General features: G+C 36.2%; 2 protein-coding genes across 4 annotated transcripts in view; one reads left to right on the forward strand and one right to left on the reverse strand.

Annotated features, from left to right (window-relative positions):
* LOC125237003 (B-cell receptor CD22-like) overlaps positions 1 to 22,609 on the forward strand; it is a 440,892-nt gene that overhangs the window by 362,027 nt on the left and 56,256 nt on the right. The gene's annotated exons all lie outside the window — the stretch shown is intronic.
* On the reverse strand, positions 15,658 to 21,810 carry LOC125237004. Of its 3 annotated transcripts, none has more exons than XR_007178268.1 (3): positions 19,887 to 21,810; positions 19,341 to 19,422; positions 15,658 to 18,938 (listed from the first exon to the last, which is right to left on the reverse strand). XR_007178268.1 is itself a non-coding variant. In XM_048143918.1 (3 exons), the coding sequence occupies exons 1-3, from the start codon at positions 21,142 to 21,144 to the stop codon at positions 19,406 to 19,408; spliced, it is 333 nt and encodes a 110-aa protein (XP_047999875.1). In that variant the 5' UTR covers positions 21,145 to 21,810; the 3' UTR covers positions 15,658 to 19,405. The 3 variants fall into 3 exon arrangements, 2 of the variants coding, with proteins under 2 accessions (XP_047999875.1, XP_047999874.1); XM_048143918.1 differs by having other exon boundaries at positions 15,658 to 19,422; positions 19,887 to 19,980; positions 20,923 to 21,810; XM_048143917.1 differs by having other exon boundaries at positions 15,658 to 19,422.

The raw sequence follows: 22,609 nt of genomic DNA on the forward strand, positions 1-22,609 counted from the left end.
GATTTGTCACCGAGGGTAGCCCGTTGGTGGACTTTTATGCAGGACTTTAGGTTCGACATTGTTTATAAAAAGGGTAAATTTATAAGCCATGTCGATTTCCTTAGTCGTAATCCGGTAGAAACTTCAAAACCTGATAGATGTCATACTTTACCTGAAGTAAATCTTATCGAAATTGATGGTAACAATATAACGCGATCGTGGTTGAAAATTGCACAAGACAATGATATGGAAACACAAACTTTAATGACGCAGTTAGCATCTGGTGATTTAGATCCGAATCGTTACATAATAAAAAATAATTTGCTGTACTATAAGACAGATTGCGACGCGGAGCCAAAATTGTTTATACCTAAAGGTTATAGATTGAGTATTTTAAGACTCTTGCACGACGAAAACTGTCATGTGGGGTTCGATAAAGTAATTCATAAAGTAAGACAATATTTCTGGTTTCCTGGAATGGCAACTTTCATCAAAAAATATATTTCCCATTGTTTAATTTTCATAGAAAGAAAAGGGCATTCTGGACCAAAACAGGGTTATTTACACCCTATCGACAAGACTGCTATCCCATTTCACACAGTGCATCTAGATTGTACTGGCCCGTTCACTACATCTAATGAAGGTTACAAACACGTATTGTTGATAGTTGATGGTTTCACTAAATTTTGTTTACTTAAACCACTTAAAACATTAAATGCTCATGAATTAATACCAATTTTAAGAGAAACCATCACACTATTTGGTACACCTTCATTAGTAGTCACTGACCGTGGCACTAACTTCAGCTCTGGTCTGACCCAAAACTTGTTTAGAGAATTGAATATCGAACACCACATGATAGCTACTGGCACCCCGCGAAGCAATGGTCAAGTAGAGAGATACGTGGCCACTGTAACTAATATGTTAAACACATTACGCAATGAATCGTCAGATTGGCCGAACGATCTTTGGAAGGTTCAACAGTCAATAAATACAACTGTCCAAAAATCAACCGGATTTACACCCTTAAGATTACTTATAGGTGTAGAAGCTAATATTCCTTGTGTCCAAGTCCGCCTAAATGAAGTTCTTAATCAAGATGACGAGCCTGCTATTAACGTGCAAGCCGACCGTGAACTTGCCAGACAACGTTTAATAAAAATATCTGAACAATTTAAACAACGGTTTGATTCAGTGCGACGAAATACACAAAATTATAATGTAGGAGACTTAGTTTATGTCAATCAAGACCATAGGCGTAATGATAAACTAGGACAAAAGTTTAAAGGACCTTACGAAATTAGCCGTGTACTTGCGAATGACCGCTTCGCTCTGAAGGGCATAGGTAATTTGAGAAACATAATAATTGCTAAAGAAAAATTACGTTTTTGGCCAGGAGAGTGGGTAGAGGAAAACATTGCTGTGGAAAATGCCATTAATCAATGAAGTTATTATAATTAAGTATGTCAAATATATATTTGTATGAAATGATATATTTTTTTTACAATGTTTAATTATATTATTGTCATTAGATGTATAAAAAAAGAAAACCGCTGGTCGGCCACATACTTGGTACCGATTAAGTCTCACTGGCAGCGTGTGAATGCGATCGGTATATCTATGTATGATTTGGCATTTATAATCAAAACCGCTGGTCGGCCACATACTTGGTACCGATTAAGTCTCACTGGCAGCGTGTGAATGCGATCGGTATATCTATGTATGATTTGGCATTTATAATCAAAACCGCTGGTCGGCCACATACTTGGTACCGATTAAGTCTCACTGGCAGCGTGTGAATGCGATCGGTATATCTATGTATGATTTGGCATTTATAATCAAAACCGCTGGTCGGCCACATACTTGGTACCGATTAAGTCTCACTGGCAGCGTGTGAATGCGATCGGTATATCTATATGTATGATTTGGCATTTATAATCAAAACCGCTGGTCGGCCACATACTTGGTACCGATTAAGTCTCACTGGCAGCGTGTGAATGCGATCGGTATGTCTATGTATGTTTTGGCAATTATAGCAGATCATAATATATTAATTATACAAATATACGATGTGTGTAAAACTCAATTTGGTTGATTTAACTATACATTTACTATCTAATTGTAAAATTAAATTGACTATCTAATTGTACTTCGAGGACGAAGTACGGTCAGTATGGCCGTGATAGAATATGATTATATTTAGTTAATAATAATGTTTGAGGTTGTTGTTTATTAAATAAAACGAAGGTAGTCGTTATAAACTAATGATGATTTGTATGAAAGTAACTCAATTGACAATTCGTGTCACTACCTGTTTATTTGATCAACAACAACCAACCAACTGGTTAGTTAGTCAATTATTAACTGTATTATTGAAATACTGATAAATAATTGTAAAACATGGTAAAAAATAATATTTTATCAATATTATATTACAATTTACATATTTTGGTGGCCCGTTTAATGTAATTTTGTAAATACTTGTATAGAAAGTATCATGTTTGACTACTCGCCTTGAAATGCATTTCCCCCGTTTCTGATTGGTCGAGGGGAATGGCACTAATGGCGTGATCGTTGTGCATAAATAGCTAAGTCAAGGCCTAACAAGGGGCATTCACTGAGAAGTTGTTGAAGTGTAAAGTACCACCGAAATCGTAAGTTAAGTACCTTTTTATGGCTATTAATATTGTTAATTCAATTGTATACTTATGTGTTTGTTATCTTATGCATGATGGGTAATCCTTTAAATTATGAAATAAAAATGTGGAATATTTAATTGATTATCATTTATCTATTTTCCTGAAACTAAAGCCCACTTAATTAGATTTTACCGTAAATATACTTTTAATCAAGACGTAAGTATTTGATTGTTGTGAATAGTTTATTTAACGTCCGTTTAGATAAAATTCCTGAATGAGCATATTTATTAGTCTGCTTTTAATTAATTATTAATTGCTTAATACATACCTGACTAGTTATTGTTCGATTTTTAAAAAAATAGATTACACATTCAATATTTATTGCATATATGGCGGCCATTTTGTATTTCTGGACGCGTCGAGCTTACGGCTCGTTTATCCAGGCTAGTTATAGTCCAGTCAAAAAGGTTACTGCACAAATGCATAGCTCTGAAAATCCAATGAATATTTCTACAGTTGGAATAGTACTTCTGGTATAAAGGCCAGTCACTTTTTACTTCTGACTCAGAGGGTTTTCACATTATCCGAGCCGATATCGGATGTACGAAGGGTGTAAGGTACAGCGGGGTAAATCTCGACTGGGGGGCAATTGTAACTAATCCATTTTTTCCATTGTTACACTATGATGTTGAGTTCTACATGTATCCACCGAACACTCCTACTATTTAATAATGCAAACATTGTAAAACACGGAAAATGGCCATCTGAGCAGGACCACACCAGATAGTCTAGAGAAGCTCACAATCACGGGACGCATGGCAAGAAAGCGAAGAAGTGGAAGCATGGGTACACGTTGGGCAGACAGAATAACGTCTGTGACAAAGACCACTTTGCAGGCTAGCATGCACCGGGCCCAGAATCGAGTGGCGTGGAGACAACTGGTGAAGAGTGTCCACATTCGGCACGTCCCTCAGCCATGAGGATACGACAAAGAAGAAGAAGACCTTAAAACCGATAAGAATCCGATGTAAGGAGATAAGAGCCAAATGAGCAGACTGGTCGCCGGATGTTAAGCGATCAACGACATACATATTAGACACCCGAAACACCAGAAGGGTTGGAAATGCGTGTGCTGACATTTGTACGCTGTTTTGTTATAAAAATGTTATAACTAAGAAGGTATTAAGAGGATTCACGGACCATGTTCTTGAATCCGTGCTTCGTTAGGTGTCAACGACAGGTCAACACAAGTTCGTTTTTTATCTACAAGCTTCGTCAGAAAGCAACATATTTGATTTCTACGACCGGTCTGGCCTAGCGCGTTATGACTCTGTCAACCAAGCCGCGGTCCCGGGTTCGAATCCCAGTAAGGGCATTTATTTGTGTGATGAGCACAGATATTTGTTCCTAAGTCATGGATGTTTTCTATGTATATAAGTATGTATTTATCTATATATGTATGTAATATCGTCGCTCGTAAGTACAGGCTTTGCTTTAGCTTAGTTTGGGCTAGGTTAGGTTAGGTGTTCCCCAGTTTTTTTTTTTTTACACTTGTAATATTCTTCTTTGACTGGAGTAGCGGTAAGCTGGCCGGAAGCAACGGAGTAATCATACGCGGAAATTAATATGAACGTGGAAACGCGGAATTTGTTTACGCCAACGACATCGAAGTTATGGACTCTCAGTTGGTAGTAGATACCGAATATTCGATATCCGGTATCCGGCTAAACGGCTATCCGTTACATCTCTAGTTGGTACTGTTGGTAGTAGCAATTGGATCGGTGTAGCAAGAGATTCCAAGCAAATTTGAAAGGGCATTTAAAATGTTGAGCAAGCTAAATATGAATAAAACACTGCATTGGTTAAGGAATATCAGTCCCATTATCTAAGCAATTTGCTTACAATTTCAATGGTTCATACTAATAACCTTACCACAAAATTAAAATTAAAAAAAAAACCCCGACATAGTGCACCGTTTTCATGAAACATGGCAAAGAATAAGAACACTCCCGACTAACTCAGCTTTCAAACAAAAGAAAAACTAAATCTAAATCGTTTCATCCGTTCGGGAGCTACGATGCCACCGACAGACAGACTAACAGACAATGCGTCGGGGGTTAAAAATGGTGGACTTCACGTCGTTTTGCAGACAATTAAGCAGAAAATGATGACGTACTTCGCTTATATTGATTTATATTGATTTTTACTTCGCTTCTTTACGAAAAGCTTATTTTAAAATTAATTAATTATTTTAACTTCTGTAGCCTGACAAACAAACGATTGGGTCATGTTGATTGACCACTGATCAAACTCTTGCCGTCTTGTTACTAAATATTTGTTCCTGAGTCATGGATGTTTTCTATGTATATAAAGTATGTATTTATCTAAAGTTAAGTAAGTATATCGTCGCTTAGCACCCATAGCACAAGCTTTGCTTAGTTTGGGGCTAGGTTGATCTGTGTAAAAGTGTCCCCCTATATTTATTTATTGATATTCGTGTGTTTTCAATTGTAAGTCCATATGCCGTAGCAGTCGTTGTCACAAACGTGAAACTCACGTGAAATGTGTTTGCAGCCGTAATTGGATATCCTTTGCATGATTGAGCTAGATCCCATACAAATATGAGATCTGAACATACGCTCAAAGACAGAGAATTGCCCATCTTGCTATCCTCAGCTAATCACAGAGATACAGACAGACTTACAGACTATTGTTTAAGACTTGACAAAGGAGGAAGCGGGAGAGAAAAGCCGAAGAAAAGGTGGAGAGACTGCGTGAGATATGATATGGAACGAATCACATATGACATAATTATATACCTAGCTTATTTTTCCCTTATTTCATTTAAGTATTTGAGTAAGTAGTCGGGAGTGTCCTTAGCCATATTTCATAAAAATCGGTCTACTATGTCGCAGTCGGGGGTTTTTTTTCAAAATTTTAATTTTTTACTTACTACGATGGCTCAGCGACCCGAAGTTGGCCTCCGACACTAGACTCCGTCAATCGCTGCTAATCCTGTGCGATCAGATGCCACTCAGTCACTTGAAGGTCACACAGGTCTTTCTGGACCTCATCGATCCATCGGTACTTGCATAGAGTATATTGAATAGTATGGTATAGAGTTATCAGTCAAGATCTAACACTTATACATAGAAAACATCCATGACTCAGGAACAAATATCTGTGCTCATCACACAAATAAATTCCCTTACCGGGATTCGAACCCGGGACCGTGGCGTAGCAGGCAGGGTCAGTTATATAATAAAAGAAGCACTATCAAGTACTTATCTTATTGTTTAACTTTGAATACGCTACCGGCAGTCGGCGATCGATGAAATATGGAAGAAGTTCAGAAGTTGCCAAGATATGTACAGAACAAAACGGGTTGCTACCGTGTCGACGCTTTTTCAATTCGTTACGCAAAACAAGAGTAAATTTTTTAGTAAAATATTTGAGCTATACAGCAGAGCAATACTGAGCGAGTTTTACTAAGGGACCAACCCCGAATTCCCAAAACAAAATTGGCTGTTTCTTATATTTTGGTAGCTGAATTTTTCTACGGGATTTTCAAAATTTAGACATTTTTTGTGGCGCCATCTATGTGTGGTGTAGTGTATGCGCGTTCTTAGGCGGTCGCATTTTAATGTATGGGATGGTATCATCTTTTTATATTTTAATCTATGTCCATACTTAATATTACAAATGGGAAAGTCGGTGTGTATGTTTGTTTGTGCGTCTTTCACGGCAAAACGGAGGTACGAATTGATGTGATTTTTTAAGATGAGATAGTTGAATGGATGGAGAGTGACGTAGGCTACTGTCTGTCTCTTTCTAACCCGGCTATGAGGGGTGGCAGTTTGTATGGACATGGAGCATTCCGCAATTTTCGAATTTAACGCGAGCGAAGCCGCGGGTAAAAGCTAGTATGTATAAGAATATACCTAAGTATTGCCACAGACTTAATATATGTAACTCCGTATAGACAGAATACTCTAAAAAAAAAAGTACTTCAGAAATATAATACAGAAAAGGGTACGGTAACCTAGATGGCGTTACACTTTTGGGGGGACGCTCGGCTAGATGGCGCTAATATTAATATTTGACATTTTAACTCCTATCAAGCTAAGAATGTGGGCCAAATTGTCAAAATTGAGGTTCAAAAGTTTTAAGCCTGTGTCGAGAGATGGCAGTCTATGCACTGTGATTACACATTTTACTTTGACAGTAACTATATAAAACTCGATCCTATTTGGTATTGCGAATCGCCACTGTACCGTAACAGTAGGAAACCCGACAAGCAGATCATAGATCATATTTCATCCCTAACAAGTTGCAAACTTTCCTTCTTTGGTACAAGACGCTTGTTCGTATTATCCTTTGGTACAGTCCCCGTCAGATACTTTGTCTGTATTCACAGCTGTGTTTTTGACTGTACAGTCAACCAATTCGAACCCTAGGCCACTGTAGAACTATGTCATAGTGACGTTATAAATCAGATTGTAATACAGTCAGCAGCAGAAGTTCCGTAGCGGGCAAGGTGTTCACAATGATCCTAACACGCTCTTATTGTCTTAAAAATAAGATCGTGTCAAGTTCATTTTGAACACCTTGCCCGCTACGCAACTTCTGCTGCTGACTGTACATCTCTTACTGCTTCTCATTTTGTCAAGCTGTGTAAGAATGCCCGATAATATTTATTTATGTATATTATACAAAAATATAATCTGACTAGCTTTTGCCTGCGGCTTCGCCTGCGTTAAAAACTGTGGAGTGCTCCATACAACCTCCCCCCCCCCCCCGGGGGTAGGTTAAGAGACAAAACGTAGCCTATGTCACTTTCCATCCCTTCAACTATCTTCACTTAAAAAATCTTGTCAATTCGCCGCTCCGTTTTGCCCAGAAAGACGGACAAACAAACAGACACACACACTTTCCCATTTATAATATTAGTATGAAAGTATGAATGTATAAGTTAGAGTCAGCTTAACGAAAATGCATGTTTTGTGTTCAGAATAGCCATATAATAAGTAATTATTTCCAGAAATATTTTAAATTTCAATGGCCATTTTTGCGAGAACGAGTGTCACAAAGTTCCCCATCTGAAATATAATAATTTATTACTAAGAGTTCTCACATCCGAATTGCCTTTATCGAGTCTGAGTGTACCGACACTTCAAATAAAAGCTGAATTTCACTCAAGTGCAAAAAACTCTCACACATTTCCCCTCTTTATTGCCCAAAGTAATTAAAACCTTAAAACTAGGACTTTCGGTCGTGTTTTGATATACTATAAATTCAGAAAAAGGGGTAGAAATACTTAATTGTCTTAAGTGAATATTAAAAACCTATTGTATTGCTAACTCACACCTTTTGTTTAAAACCAAAGGGTAATTACAATGCACAACCCTATTGTTAAACAAATTTAGTCATACACCCAATTTTTTCGACTTAAATTTTGTTAGTATCGTCTTAAGGTCTATTACTTTTGAGCCGACCGCAAATATGTTTGTGTTTATTCAATTTTGATTGTAGTGGTTTGTATGAAAAAAGCGCGTAATAGGTAGGGGTGTGCTTTTTTTTTGATGAAAGCATAAAGGTGTCGAATTGATTTTAGATAAGATTGTGACCGCTGTTTTTAAAGTTGTTAGCCACTTAAGATTTTTTGTCGTCGTACGGAAGCAGGCTGAATGTGTTTTAAAAGTGGTTAGGTTTCCGGACTCTTAAGAAATGTAGGTTTATTTCTGATGCTTTTTTGTTATATTTTATTTTACTTACATTTTACTGTCTGATTATAGTGATAATAAGCATTTATTTTTTAATGAAAGACACATAGTATCTTAGCTGTGACAATAATATTTTACAATTTATGTTTATAACCCGCGATTTTTCGCACACATAGTTTTCGTAGTCGTGTCTCGGATCATGTCTGTGTCGATTTTTCTTTTGTCAATTTACTGTTAGCTTGAACATGTCATGCTCGCTTAAAAGTCTTTGCTTACGGTGGCGTGTTGATCGGGTCGCCACCTTCCCGAATGGAGGTTGAGGGAGGCGATGGCTGAGATACGCGTCATACTCGTGAACGGGTGCTGTTTGTGGAGACTGGTCTGTTCAAGCTTACCTGGGCCACATGTTTTGTTAGATTATTTAACTTTACTTTTGAGCGGATTGCGAGACACTACATTCGGTTCTTGTAAGAATTAAACTTAAGTAATGTCTTAAGGATGACACTAGAGACCATCACGTTGTCGATTAATTTAGTTAATTTTAGCTTTTGGACACTTAGAGACTTTATACATCTCTGAGATTTTGATTATATTTTATTTTAAAATAGATTCCTTACTTTAATGACCTTGTTGTCGTTTGATTAAGTTAATGTTAGTTTTTTGGACACTTAGAGACCTTATACATCTCTGAGATTTTGATTATATTTTTAAACTTAATTTGTAACCTTGATTGGCCCTTATTTGTAAACTTGATTTGTTCTTTAATAATTGACAACTAGAGACTTGTACATCTCTTGAAATGTGTAATTTAGCTGTTCATTTTCTGTATTTTTTTTTGTATGATTTGACAAAGGTTTTTACTTTTAAATATTTTAATTTTATAAAATTTGACTCTTGGAGACTCTATACATCTCCATGGATTATTTGATTAAGTATAATATTTTTACTTGTATTATTCAGTCTTTTACAACTATTGAAGTATTATAGATTTCTTTTATCTTTGTATCTGTTTGCACTTTCTTTATGTATTGATTATAGTTAGTAATAATATGACATTTAGAGACTTTATACATCTCTAATTCTATATCAGTGTATAGCTACTCAGGTGGTGTGGGCATGTTCTCCGAATGGACGATCGCCGCTTACCTAAAGCTACTTTCTACTCAGAATTAGCAGAGGGTAAGCGGAAGCACGGCGGTCAGCATCTTCGCTATAAGGACGTGCTGAAACGTCACCTGAATGCGTGTGCTATCGATCCTGCACGTTGGGAGGAGCTCGCTGTTAACCGGTCATCTTGGCGGTCTACCATCTTCGAATCCATCAAATTGTTTGAGGAAAATCGCCTCACGACATTAGACACAAAACGCCAATTACGTAAGGAAAGACCTAAGCCCTCCTACGTGTATACATACAACACGGCTGGTCAACTGTACTGCCGTGAGTGTGATCGAATTTTTAAGAGCAAGTTTGGCCTGGCTAGCCACATAAGAGCTCACAAGAGGGAAAAGTCTTGACTGCTGAGGTCGCCGTCATCGAAATCGATGTGGAGGACTATATATATATATATAGCTACTTTGCTTATGATTAATATTTTTAGTTAATATTTCTATATATTAATTTCATTTGTTTAACTTTAATGAATACTCTGTAATGTTGACATGTAAAAGTGCCCCCGTGGCCTATTTGCTGAATAAATGATTTTGTATTTTGTATTTTGTAGCCTTTTTCAATTGAAGTAGACATACAAGATAAACTATGCCTCGACACTCAAGAGTAATGCCACCATGTTGTCTCGAAAGTGTCTTTACCCGAGCTATAAACCCGGTTTATTCTGGTCATAAACAAAATGGCCGGTTGTCGCGCGTGGCCTTACTGTAACGAGTTACCATTTTTCGAAACGGTTTCGTACAAAACATGCAACAAGTTTTTGGTAAAAAAAGGTTTTTGATACAAGTTTCTAACCGACAGTCGTTTTACTTTTAACCGGCGACTAATAGGTACTGGGGAAAAATATGTTTTACAAGCTTTTAATTAACTTGTCTTGTTAGTACGAGTATGTTAGTTTGGGTCAAAACGTAGAAGCTAAATTTGACCCACTTCCCGGTTTCTGGTTGATCTGAAATTTTGCACACATATGTAAATCACGTGACAATGCAATATTATGGTATCATGGAGCTGATCTGATGATGGAGCAGAAAGGTGGTCCTAGGAACTCTATTATGAAACGTCGTATCCCCATCGAGTAACGGGTTTTTAGAAATGCCTTGGAAAGCAGCAGATGACTGTTGAAAGGAAGGTACATTCGGCGATAAAAGTTTGTTCCAAAAATGTCATTTTTGCAAAAAAAAATATTATTACGAATTCAAACTCTGGTAGCCGTTTAAGAAGTCTAACGCTCTTACGGTTTAATGTCACTAGACTAGACGCATATAGTAGAAGGAATCGCTGCCTATCGACGAGGTCATGATAGCTTAGTTGGTAGAGCGTTGGAACAGTGTCCAAGTATATTATATAACAACTCAATGCAGTAATTATTCCACATTTAAAATTATAAGTTAACTTTCCCCAGCTTCTTGAAAGTCTCGAAAATGGCCTGGCAATGATGAATATCAATTCCCAACAGTATTTTCTAACACATACCTAAGTAACCTACGTAATAACCTAACCACAAAATTAAAATTTTGAAAAAACCCCCGAGCGCGACATAGTAGACCGATTTTCATGAAACATGTCTCAGAACACTCTCGACTTACTCAGCTTTCAGACAAAAAAAACTAAATCCAATTCGGTTCATCCGTTCGGGAGCTACGATGCCACAGACAGATACACACAGACAGACAGACAGACAGACAAACAGACAGACAGACAGACATACACACAGACAGACACGACAAACTTATAACACCCCGTCGTTTTTGCGTCGCGGGTTAAAAATCAGCCCTGACAATTTAAGGAAAGTTAGTGGTTCATTTTCAAATATGCAGATATTAAACGTCGATACGAACTTTTAATTATCCCATATGTTTTATCCGTGAGAAAATTAGGAAGGTCTGGCGGCTCTGGGCTCTTCCTCTATTAAATCAAAGTAATATGTGTAATCACAGTGCATAGACTGCCATCTCTCGACACAGGCTTAAAACTTTTGAACCTCAGTTTTAACAATTTGGCCCATATTCTTAGCTTAATATGTGTTAAAATGTCAAATATTAATGTTAGCGCCATCTAACCGAGCGACCCCCAAAGGTGTAACGCCATCTAGGCCACCGTACCTTTTTCTCTAGGGCTTTGAGGTACGTTTTTTTTTCTTAGACTTTTTCCGTCTATATGGAGTTACATATGTCTTTAATTAAATATATGTGAATTGACATCATATTAGTAGCTAGCAAACGATCCTATTTTGTGGTGTGTTACAATGTGTGCTAGCCAAACATTTATTTTCTCTAATAGAGCTTGTGGGTTATTATAATATATTGTATTTGAACGAGCTTGCGGTTTCAATTGCATTTGCAATTAAAATAAACAATGTATTTTAAAATGGTATAGTTAATATCGAAAGCTAATTATTTTGGCAAATATTAAAATTGATTTGAATAGTAATGAACTAGGTAATCTAGGTATGATTAATATTTTGAACCTTCAATAATAATACTGAATATTTAAAATTGATTGATTAAAAGAATTACCTATGTAATTTGATTAATTAAATTGTAACAAATGAAACCAAATTTTAAATTTTAATCAGTTTGTGGAATTAGATTACAAATTCAATTTTCTCTAGACTTGCTAATAAGAGGAGACTGGAGCTAAAATTCCTAAATCTAAAGAAACTTTACAGTACTAACGGTTATTGGAAACAAAACTTAGTAAAATTACGTAAATTTTTGGTCACTTTTCGTATTTTAAAACGTCAAAAATTAATGATAGGGGGCTGTGGTCTCTATTATATACTCGTACATAGTACGACGATTTTACCTGCTGGCGATGGCGTATCATGATTCCAATTTTATCACTTATCCACGTGGATAAGACGTCTGTCACTCTCACACTGACATACTTGCCAAAGCGAGACTGATGAGATGTCTTATCCACATGGATAAGTGATAAAATTGGAAGCTTGATACGCCGGCTGGCCGAAATGCCATGCACATCCCATGACACACATAGACACATACATATACTTACATTCACATATAAAGTCACGCCTGTATTCCTAAACGGGATAGACAGAGCACATGAAAATGCTCAAGTTTTAGTGCCACTCATGGCAATCAAGAGACAGAAGAAAACGAAACTGTTTTGTGATATTGCAGTGTCAGGTTGCTTTGCTACTGTTGCTATATAGTCTATATATATAGCTCATCGCCCATATCACAATTAACCCCATATTTTACGTAATCACAAAATCCGTATATTATAAATCCCCATTTTACAAGCCAAAAAACAGGAAATCCTGCCTCATTCCAAAAACTTTCCGAGCGGCCCAAATTAAAATTGAACAGTGTGGTCTCATTAAGGATAATTTGCATTTTAGATTAAAAATTAAAGGCTTGCCCGCGGCATGTAATTGATAAAATTAATTTAATTTGATTAAAGTGCCAAAGAGTTTTGGGAACTAAAGAAAAAGCAAGCTTAAAAAGTTAAAACTTTTTAATCATCCCTCAACCAAGTAAACTTAAACTAAACTTTATTTCTGTAGCGGTAAGATTTTTAACGTACAATGTTTTTTCTGATACAAAAGTTGCGCGCTGATGGATTTTTAATATGCGTATGGAAATGACTTTTCATTATAATAATGGATGTGGGGTATACTTGGTGTTTTTGGCAAGTAAAATGCTTGATACAAAAATACGTTCAACGAAGAGTATTTAAAGATAATAAAGTAAAGGTGATTTCAATGGCTACTGCAGTTGCATTTCTGTTGCGACTGACTACGCTCTTTAAAAAAATCGTTTATTCAATAGTTCAATGAGTTTATTGAATCTTCTAATGGTCACATAACAATATTATAGCCAACCTACAGAAGTCTCACTCCTTTGATGTTAACAAAACGCCGTCTCATCTCGAACGGACATCACGCGAGCAGCCGACATTGAATTTTATTGCGCCGCGCGAAGGTCGTCACCACTGAATGGGCAACGAACTCCGGCCGCCGACATGTACCTACTCGTAATTGTGACGGTAGTAGACGATAATTACTAATTCTTCTCTGATTAATCACTTCAACAAATTGCAAAAATAAAAAGTGGAAAAGAATGTTTTATTAGGGTACCTCCTATACGTAAATTGGGGGGGTGTTTTTTTTTTTTCATTTGAACCCTAACGTGTGATATATTGTTGGATAGGTATTTAAAAATGAATAGGGGTTTACTCAGGAGATTTTTTGATAATGTTAATATTTTCGGAAATAATCGCTCATAAAGAACCCCCCTAACTTTCAAAAATATGAAAAAACCTCAAAAGTAGAATTTTGTAAAGACTTTTTAGGAAAATTATTTTGATCTTCATAGGTTGAACAGTTTTTGAAAAAAATACGGCAAACTACGGAAACCTACACTGAGCGTGGATCGACACGCTCTTGGCCGATTTTTGTTCACTTCACCCGCCTATCTATTTTTCTACTGACCATACCTTAACAATCCCCAATTTGTCTCTGACTATATATCTCCTGTACTGTCGACATATTTTATTATCCTCTTTTACGACATAGTTTTATTACCTTATTATATTTGGCAACACGTACTGTACCGACCTTTTTTATTTTATTTCGTATTTCTTTTGGCTGGCAATTGTGATGTATGATAACATTGTGCATTGATAACTATTGGATATAAATCAAATATCATGATCATTATAAATAGGTACTTTAAATTAGCTTTAAATGGTGTTTCCACTTACAAATTAAACCAAGTAAACTTCAAATATTTATATTTACGTTACAATAATTTCATTAAAAAAAAAAAATATGTTTAGATAGAGGTAGTTTCAAAACGGCTCGTTTGGTGCGCTGATCAACACTCCATACAAAATGAGACTTGCAAAAACGTATACATAGATAGTCAATTTTTAATGAATGTTACACTAGAAATGCAATTTGCCGCAGTTGAGGTATTTAAAAGTACTTATAAAGACGATACGATACAGGTCAATTCTCCATACAAACGGTCTCGACTATTTCCTCTTTGGTTTTTGAAGATAGAGCAATATTTTTTTCAACACAGATTAATATTATTTTTATCTGTGTCGGACCGTTTTGATTTTTTTTTGCTATTTTTATTTTACAAGACGCTAGAGCCAATCAAAAATGTCTAATAACGGCCTTTTTCAATATTGCTCAAAAACAGGTGTGATACTCGATTGGTAACAATTAGCCAAAAAATCTAAACGATCCGACACAGATTATTTCATTGTTATTCAGATTCTCAAATTTCATTTCGTTTAAATAAGTTTTGAAGGAGGAAACAGCCGAGAGCGGAACCTCGATTTTAAAGATTTTTTCGCAATATCTTTTAACTGAGTTGTTCTTAATGGACTTTTTTTTTGATAAATCTAGTTAATAATACTAGTATATTTAACTGAAATTCCCAAATTGAAAGGGGGACTCCTTTCCATTTTAGCATTTTCGCTCCCGTAGCGTCTTAAATTACCGACACTACTCACAATCCGGTTAGCTTTATTGAAAAATGACTCTTTTAATTAATAATATCAGATATCATCAATCTTATAAGTTAAATGCAAAAAGTTAAGTTAAATGCAACAATTCTGTCCACTTATATCTTTTTACGGCGAAGTCCATATGGCGTATTTTTTGTTTTTTAAAACCCGGTTTTTGCGGATATGCGTGTTTGCCTCGAGGCTTGCAATTTGACATTATTAAGGGCCTAGGGCTATTTCTGTATGTTGTACTGTACATGCGTGAGAAATGGTGCCTATTAGGTGTTCAATCAACGTCATTTATGATAATTTGTCACAGTGTTATAAAAGGCAGAAAGTTGCCGTGAAACAAGACAGATTGATTGAAATAAAGTGTCTAGGTCAGCAGTTCTCAAAAAGTTTGTACAAAAATTAAGGAAAAAGTTAAATTTGTTTTTTATTCCTATTTTGTTACCAAATTTTTATTGATAAATTGAGATTTTAGTAAGTTTTATTTCGTCGTTAAGGTTCTCTGGTATCTATATTTTCCTAATTATAACAATTATACTGTATAATATCTTATCTTAGAGTGGCACTGAAGCTTTAGTAGTTTCATGTGTTCTGCCTACCCCTTTATGGGATACAGGCGTGATTGTATGTGGAGAAAACAAAATGCGCTTTTTGAATTTAAATTACGTTTTATTAACTTTTTAAACAATTAAAGTTACACTAAGTGGTCGCGTACAATGTCGTCGGGTTGGATCGCGGAAGAAGAGAGAGAGTTGCCAGATGCAAACATAAGGCAACTACAAATTATGTTGCTACAACTAAAAATACTTAAGCTAAGCTTACACTTTATATGTTTTGTATTAAACATAGTTGGGGCCAGGCAGTATTACATTACAGTAAAGGTTGGACCCGCCAATTAAATCTAAATATAAGAAAATATATGAGCTCTACATCACAGGTAAAGGACATAATTTGGTAATGGCTCTACGGAATATTTTATTATTGATTTTAACATCAGCTACTCTTACTAATCCGTCCCTACCAGGGAAAGTTTTTACTATGCGAGCCATTGGCCAATTTAATGGAGAGGTGTTTATATCTTTTACAATTACCAAATCACCTTCTTTTAAATTGGTTTGCTGGTATTTCCATTTGGGGCGGCTTTGGAGCTGAGTTAAATAAGTTTGAGACCAGGTTTTCCAGAAATCTTGCTTAAGCTTGGTACACATTTTCCAAAATGAAACTCTATTTACTGAAGTTTCAGTGAGATCAATTTCAGGATAACTCGTCAAAGCTGTGCCACAAATGAAGTGTCCAGGGGTAATATATTCACAATCATTAGAGATAGCAGAGAGTAAAGGTCTACTATTCATAATGCCTTCAATTTCTATGATTACAGTATTAAGTTGTTCGTAGGTCAGGCACAAATTGCCTACTATTCTTTTAAAGTGATGTTTGAAACCTTTCACCCCACATTCCCAAATTCCTCCGAACGTTGGTGAGTAACTCGGTATCCAATTGAATGTTATGTACCTATCTGAACAGAATTCGTTAACAGAGTCTCTACAATGTTTGGAGGAAAATAGGTCATACAATTTGTTTAATGTATTACAAGCACCTTTAAAGGTTTTTGCATTGTCACAATAAATATTTGTGGGCATGCCACGCCGAGAAATAAAACGATTAAGACATGCTAAGAAAGTTTCGGTCGTGAGATCAGAAACAAGTTCTAAGTGTATCGCTTTTACAGCAAAGCAAACAAAAAGCGCGATATAGCCTTTAGTGATAACAGGCTTCCTGATGCGAGACACCTTTACGTTAAAGGGGCCGCAGAAATCGATTCCTACATGCTGAAAGGGTCTGCTTTGTGTGATTCTTTCTTTAGGAAGGTCTCCCATCAACTGCTTTGCTGCTTCAGCTTTCATTCGTATGCATTTCATACATTTATGTACGACCTTTTTTACTTCTCGTATACCATTCACGAGATGATACCTCTGAGATAGAGAGCCTAACACTTGTCTAGCACCTCCATGCAAAAGTCTTAAGTGCTCCCGTTCTATAATAAGTTTGGTAATAAAGGAGCTTTTTGGAAGTATTGCAGGATGCCGCTTGTCATAAGGCAAGTTGTCTGCATTTTGCAGTCTTCCCACAGCCCTAATGACATTGTATTTATCTAAAAATACTATTTGATCGCTAATTGTCACAGGCTTATTTTTGGAGAGCAAGACTAATTCTTTACTTAAATGCTCTACCTGAGTACAACGTACAATTTTCAACATAGAGTCACGCAATTCATTTGCAGTTAAGTAGCTGCTTGTTATTTTATTATTTTTGTTCAAGCAGTTATTATAAAATCTATAAATAATAGCTACCACCCTTTGAAGTTTATTTATATTAGAATATTTGTTTAATAAATCTAGGGGCTCTACATTTGTAGCATGGCACAAGATTCCCTTTACATTTTCAGAAGGTGCACTGACTGTCTCATGCGAGTCTGTAAAAGGCATAATATTTTCAATATTTTCATAATTAAATTCTTCTGAATTTGTATGTGAATAACTCACATCACTAAGACTAGGTGAACCATGCCACCACAGATGACACTCCTGCAGCCTGTGAGGTTCAATTCCCCTTGATAAAAGATCAGCAGGATTATCTTTTGATCTAACATATAACCACTGTGATTTTTCAGTAAGCTCTACAATTTGCTTGACTCTATTTTTTACATATACAGTACTCTTTGCTGCTTCTGTCTTGATCCACCACAAAACAATTTGGGAATCACTATAGAGAAATACCTTATGAGATACTCGATCATTTAAAATGTTACTGACTCTACTTGACAATTGTGCTAAAAGTAGAGCAGCAGAGAGCTCCAATTGAGGAATAGTATGAGATTTGCTCAGTGATGACACTCGGGATTTCGAACATAATAGGTTCACTCTAACTGAGCCGTCAGTCATAAAGACTCTTAAGTAGAGACAGCCTCCGAAGGCTTTTATGGATGCATCGGCATATCCTATTAACTCTACATGAGATACTAAGTTAAAATTTACACATCTATCTATTTTAATTTGACCCATTTGTTTTAAATTGTTCAGAAACTTAGACCAGTGCTGAAACAGTTCGTTTGGGATTGTAGAGTCCCAATCTTTAGGCAAAGAGCTATGGAGTTCTTGCATGAATAACTTGGCCACCACAATTACTGGGCCTATTAAACCAAGTGGGTCAAACATTTTCCCTATAAAACTGAGAATTTTTCTTTTTGTGTTGAGCATTGTTGCTTCATCAATTGCAGGGCAAGAGAAAGTCAATTTATCAGAATTAATTTGGAGTGTGAGACCTAGAGTCTTCACAGTGTCATTTTGACCGATCTCCACACTGTCAATTTGTCTGTGCTCAACTGGTATATCAGCTATTAGTGAAGAATCGTTCGAGCACCATTTATGTAATGAGAAACTACCTAATTTTAGAAGCTCTACAATTTGATTTTTCAGCTCCTGAAGCGTCTCTACATCATCAGCACCAGTCAGCACATCATCAACAAATGTATTTTTATAAATTGCCTGTGCGGCCAAAGGGAACTGATCCTTATGCATATTTGCTAGTTCATTGAGAACTCTTGTAGCTAAAAATGTGCTTGATTTCAAGCCGTATGTAACAGTCTGGAGCTGCAAGCAGTTGATAGGGTCTTTAGGCGAATCGCGCCATAAAATGTTTTGAAGTCCGCGTTGATGTTCATTTATAAAAACATTGCGAAACATTTTTTGAATGTCACATGTTAAAATATATGGATAAGTCCTGAACAAAATAAGAATATCAAAAAGCTCACTCTGTACAACAGGCCCATTCAGCATGACTTGATTCAACGATGTCCCATTTCTAGATCTCATCGACCCGTCAAAGACCACACGATGGTGTGAGGTGCGACTCGAGGGATTAAACACGCAGTGGTGTCCTAGAAAAAACACAGGACCATTTAAGTCATAACTTTCAATATCAACTGTCCTTGCATGTCCTAATTCCAGATATAGGTCAATAAATTTTTTATATTGTTCAAACAGCAAAGGATCTTTTTGTAACCTTTTTTCTAACATTATGAATCTATTATAGGCAACTGAAAATGAGTCACCCAAGTTTAAGTTTTCCATCGGGAAAGCTAAAGGCATATCAACATAAAATCTATCGTCTTTTACTGATACAGAATCCTGAAATATTTTTTCAGCCTTTGCAAATTCATCATTTGTGGATTTTTCCACTTCAGGAAGTTTTTCAGAGAGCCAAAATTGCTCCATTACATTTATCAACTTTTCACCATCAGATATATTAACTAAATTTGTTACAATGTTACATGTATTACCTTTTTCAGGAATACTTCCTCCAACAATATATCCTAACATGGTATTCTGGAATACAGGTCCATTTTCAGTTTTTATGCAACCCTGCAACAATATTTTAAAATAGATATTTGCTGCGAGTAAGATAGGAATGTCATTCCTGATGTAAAATGTGTCATCGGCTAAAGTTATATTTTTTGGAATGTGATAGCTAGATAGATCAAGTGACCTTTGTGGCAGTTCAGAAGTAATTTCATCACTAATGTGGCATTTTAAAATTATTTTTACATTATTTTTACAAGAGTGAAGAGTCAGAATTACATACTCATTCACCTTACATACTTGTTTTCGGAAACCAATAATATTGTTTGGTTCAATTATGGGCTTTAAGCCAAGTCTACTTACTAAATCTGATCTTATAAAACTGCCTTGAGATGCAGTGTCAAGTAATGCCTTGCATACTACCTTTTCATTGTTTTGACTTAATAATGTGACCTTTATGGTAGGCAACAAAACACCACTATCGGACACACAATTTAAAACAGTGTTTACTGCAATTTCAAACTCACCAGCATCTGGTGATGGTGGGTGCGCGCTGACATCAACAATTGTGGGCTTGTCCACACTTACATTGCGCTCCTGGTGCAGCAATGTGTTGTGGCCCTGTTTACATATTTTACATTTAAATGTAAATTTACATTTCCCTTCATGATTGTTAAGACACACATCACACATGTGTTTCTCTTTTACATAAGATTGCCTCTGAGCAACAGGTAGCATTTTGAATATGTGACAGTTATATATCTGATGGTCTTTATTTTCACAATACCTACAGGGCGGCAGCGATTTCGATACCACATTTGTTACCTTAGGTATTGATTTATGAACACCTTCATAGCAAGTGCTTTTAATATTGAAATGTTTGTTAGTACCTTCATAGCAGGTACTATGTTTATTTTGTTGACTATCTTCAAGCGCTATAGCACGCTTCTCCAAATACTCAATGAAACTAGCCATAGTAGGCATGGTGTCTAAATCTCGGTCTAATTGATAAGCCCGATTTGTAAATTGATCCAATTTGCGTGTCAAGATTGAAATTAAAAGCATGTCCCATTTATCAACGGGTTCTTCTAAATTTTTTAGAGCATGGATTTGTTGATTTATTTGGGAAACAAATGTTCGTATGGAGACCGCTGTGCCCTTTTGCATTGTAGGAATATCCAACAATATACTTATATGATTTGCTATTAATCTAGCTTTGTTATCAAATCTCCTTTTTAACAAGTGTATTGCTTCTTTATAAGATTCATTTACTAAAGGCAGATTTACTATTACTGCCAATGCATCTTCTTGCAAGTACTTTCTCAAATAGAAAAGTTTCTGCACATCACTCAATGAGTTATTGTTATCAATTACAGCAGAAAACAAGTCAAAAAAGGGTTTAAACTTGGTGAAGTCTTTGCCATCATAGAATGGTATTTCAATTGTTGGTAACTTGCAAGTAGAAGCATTGTGGCACTCTGAAGTTACTTTGGTATTCAACATTTTAAGAGAACTATTAATTTTGGCTAATATTGAATAATATTTATCTTCAATATCTCCCACCTGTTCGCTGTCTCCTTCATCGATGCCTAGTATGTCCATCTGGACCTTCTCATAATCTTTGAGTGTTGAAATTAACTTTTCCTTGCGCGCCTCAAGAATGTCGGCGCTCGCGGCAGCTAAACTTACGGGGTCTTGTACAAAATTCTCAATTCTAGTGATTGTTCCCTTACACTGAGACCTCTTTACTCGTAGTTTTTTTAAAGTTTCCGTTTCGGTAGACATTTTTCACTGATAATTAATGCACAAACACTTGAAAAACAACGCACGAGACACTAATAAACTTTGTTTTGGTCTGGAACGTCAATGTCAATGTGACAGATGACACCAATGACAGATGACAAGTAACCGCTCCGAAGTTCCGCAAGATGGCTGCGGATCGCACAAACTTCACTTTGTATAGAAAAATGGAGAATGCCGGTGGTCGAAAAGTTCGACTTATACCGAGTTACTTGCGGTTTTTGATGATGATTTGCTCTCCCATCCGTGTGCGATTTTCGTTCTATTATAGATAGAACGAAGTTACAGGCCAGCAGCGCCAGCCCAGGCACAACCACGACGAATTTACCAGCCGTTATAGACGGCCGGCTAGCACGCAGACGTACTTGCCGCGAACTCACTTTTGCTGAAATATCGAAACACTGGTCGACTTTTTCACTTTTTCGAAGGACCACTTGCGCATGGAGAAAACAAAATGCGCTTTTTGAATTTAAATTACGTTTTATTAACTTTTTAAACAATTAAAGTTACACTAAGTGGTCGCGTACAATGTCGTCGGGTTGGATCGCGGAAGAAGAGAGAGAGTTGCCAGATGCAAACATAAGGCAACTACAAATTATGTTGCTACAACTAAAAATACTTAAGCTAAGCTTACACTTTATATGTTTTGTATTAAACAGTATGTATGTATGTAATATCTTACGAAAGTCGACTTATATTACTAAATGTTGGTAACAAAATAGGATCAATTAAAATTTGTTGACGTGGCTATGTACAAACTTTTTGAGAGCTGCGGGCCGATTTTTGAGTCTCACGCGTTCTAATTCAGAAAATTGTCACTGAAAATAATAGGCAAGTCACCGTTTTCAATCGGTATTTTAGTGACAGTGAGACTCAAAAATCGCCCCCCTGCTGAGGTAAAGTTTATAAATGTGGCTTTCCGTAAAAAAGGGTATTTATGATACTACACACGTGTGTAGTATCGTATTTAAATACCCTTTTTTACGGAACGGATGTACGTAGGTACATACTATAAAATGCCGCTGTTCAGTTAGAATTCTCCTGCAATTTTTCCTGTCAACCGCTATACCCCTCTTAATGGTAAATCTCTTCAGTTATTCCGATTAATATTCCGATTAGGAATTATGTCATCTCGTCACTACTTTGAAAACATCATTATCATCTCTGTTCCTCGAAGTTAAAACGTAGTAAGTCTATATGCATTCCATACATACTTACAACATTATTTTCTTCATTGACACAAGAAGATAAATACGAGTTTTTTTTTTCAAAGTAGTGACGGTATGTCAATGTTTGTAACATCACCCAAACATTCACTACTTGATAAAAGTTAATGGGTTTCTCGGTCTCTGGCTCTTCTCGGTCGACCACAGCCTTTACTATACGTGTTTTACGTATTAGAATACTTTCCTCCGTAGTGTAAATGTCACAGTATTGACATTCGTTATAT

The sequence above is a fragment of the Leguminivora glycinivorella genome, chromosome 20, assembly GCF_023078275.1.
Source record: "Leguminivora glycinivorella isolate SPB_JAAS2020 chromosome 20, LegGlyc_1.1, whole genome shotgun sequence".
In the NCBI taxonomy this organism is placed as follows: domain Eukaryota; kingdom Metazoa; phylum Arthropoda; class Insecta; order Lepidoptera; family Tortricidae; genus Leguminivora; species Leguminivora glycinivorella.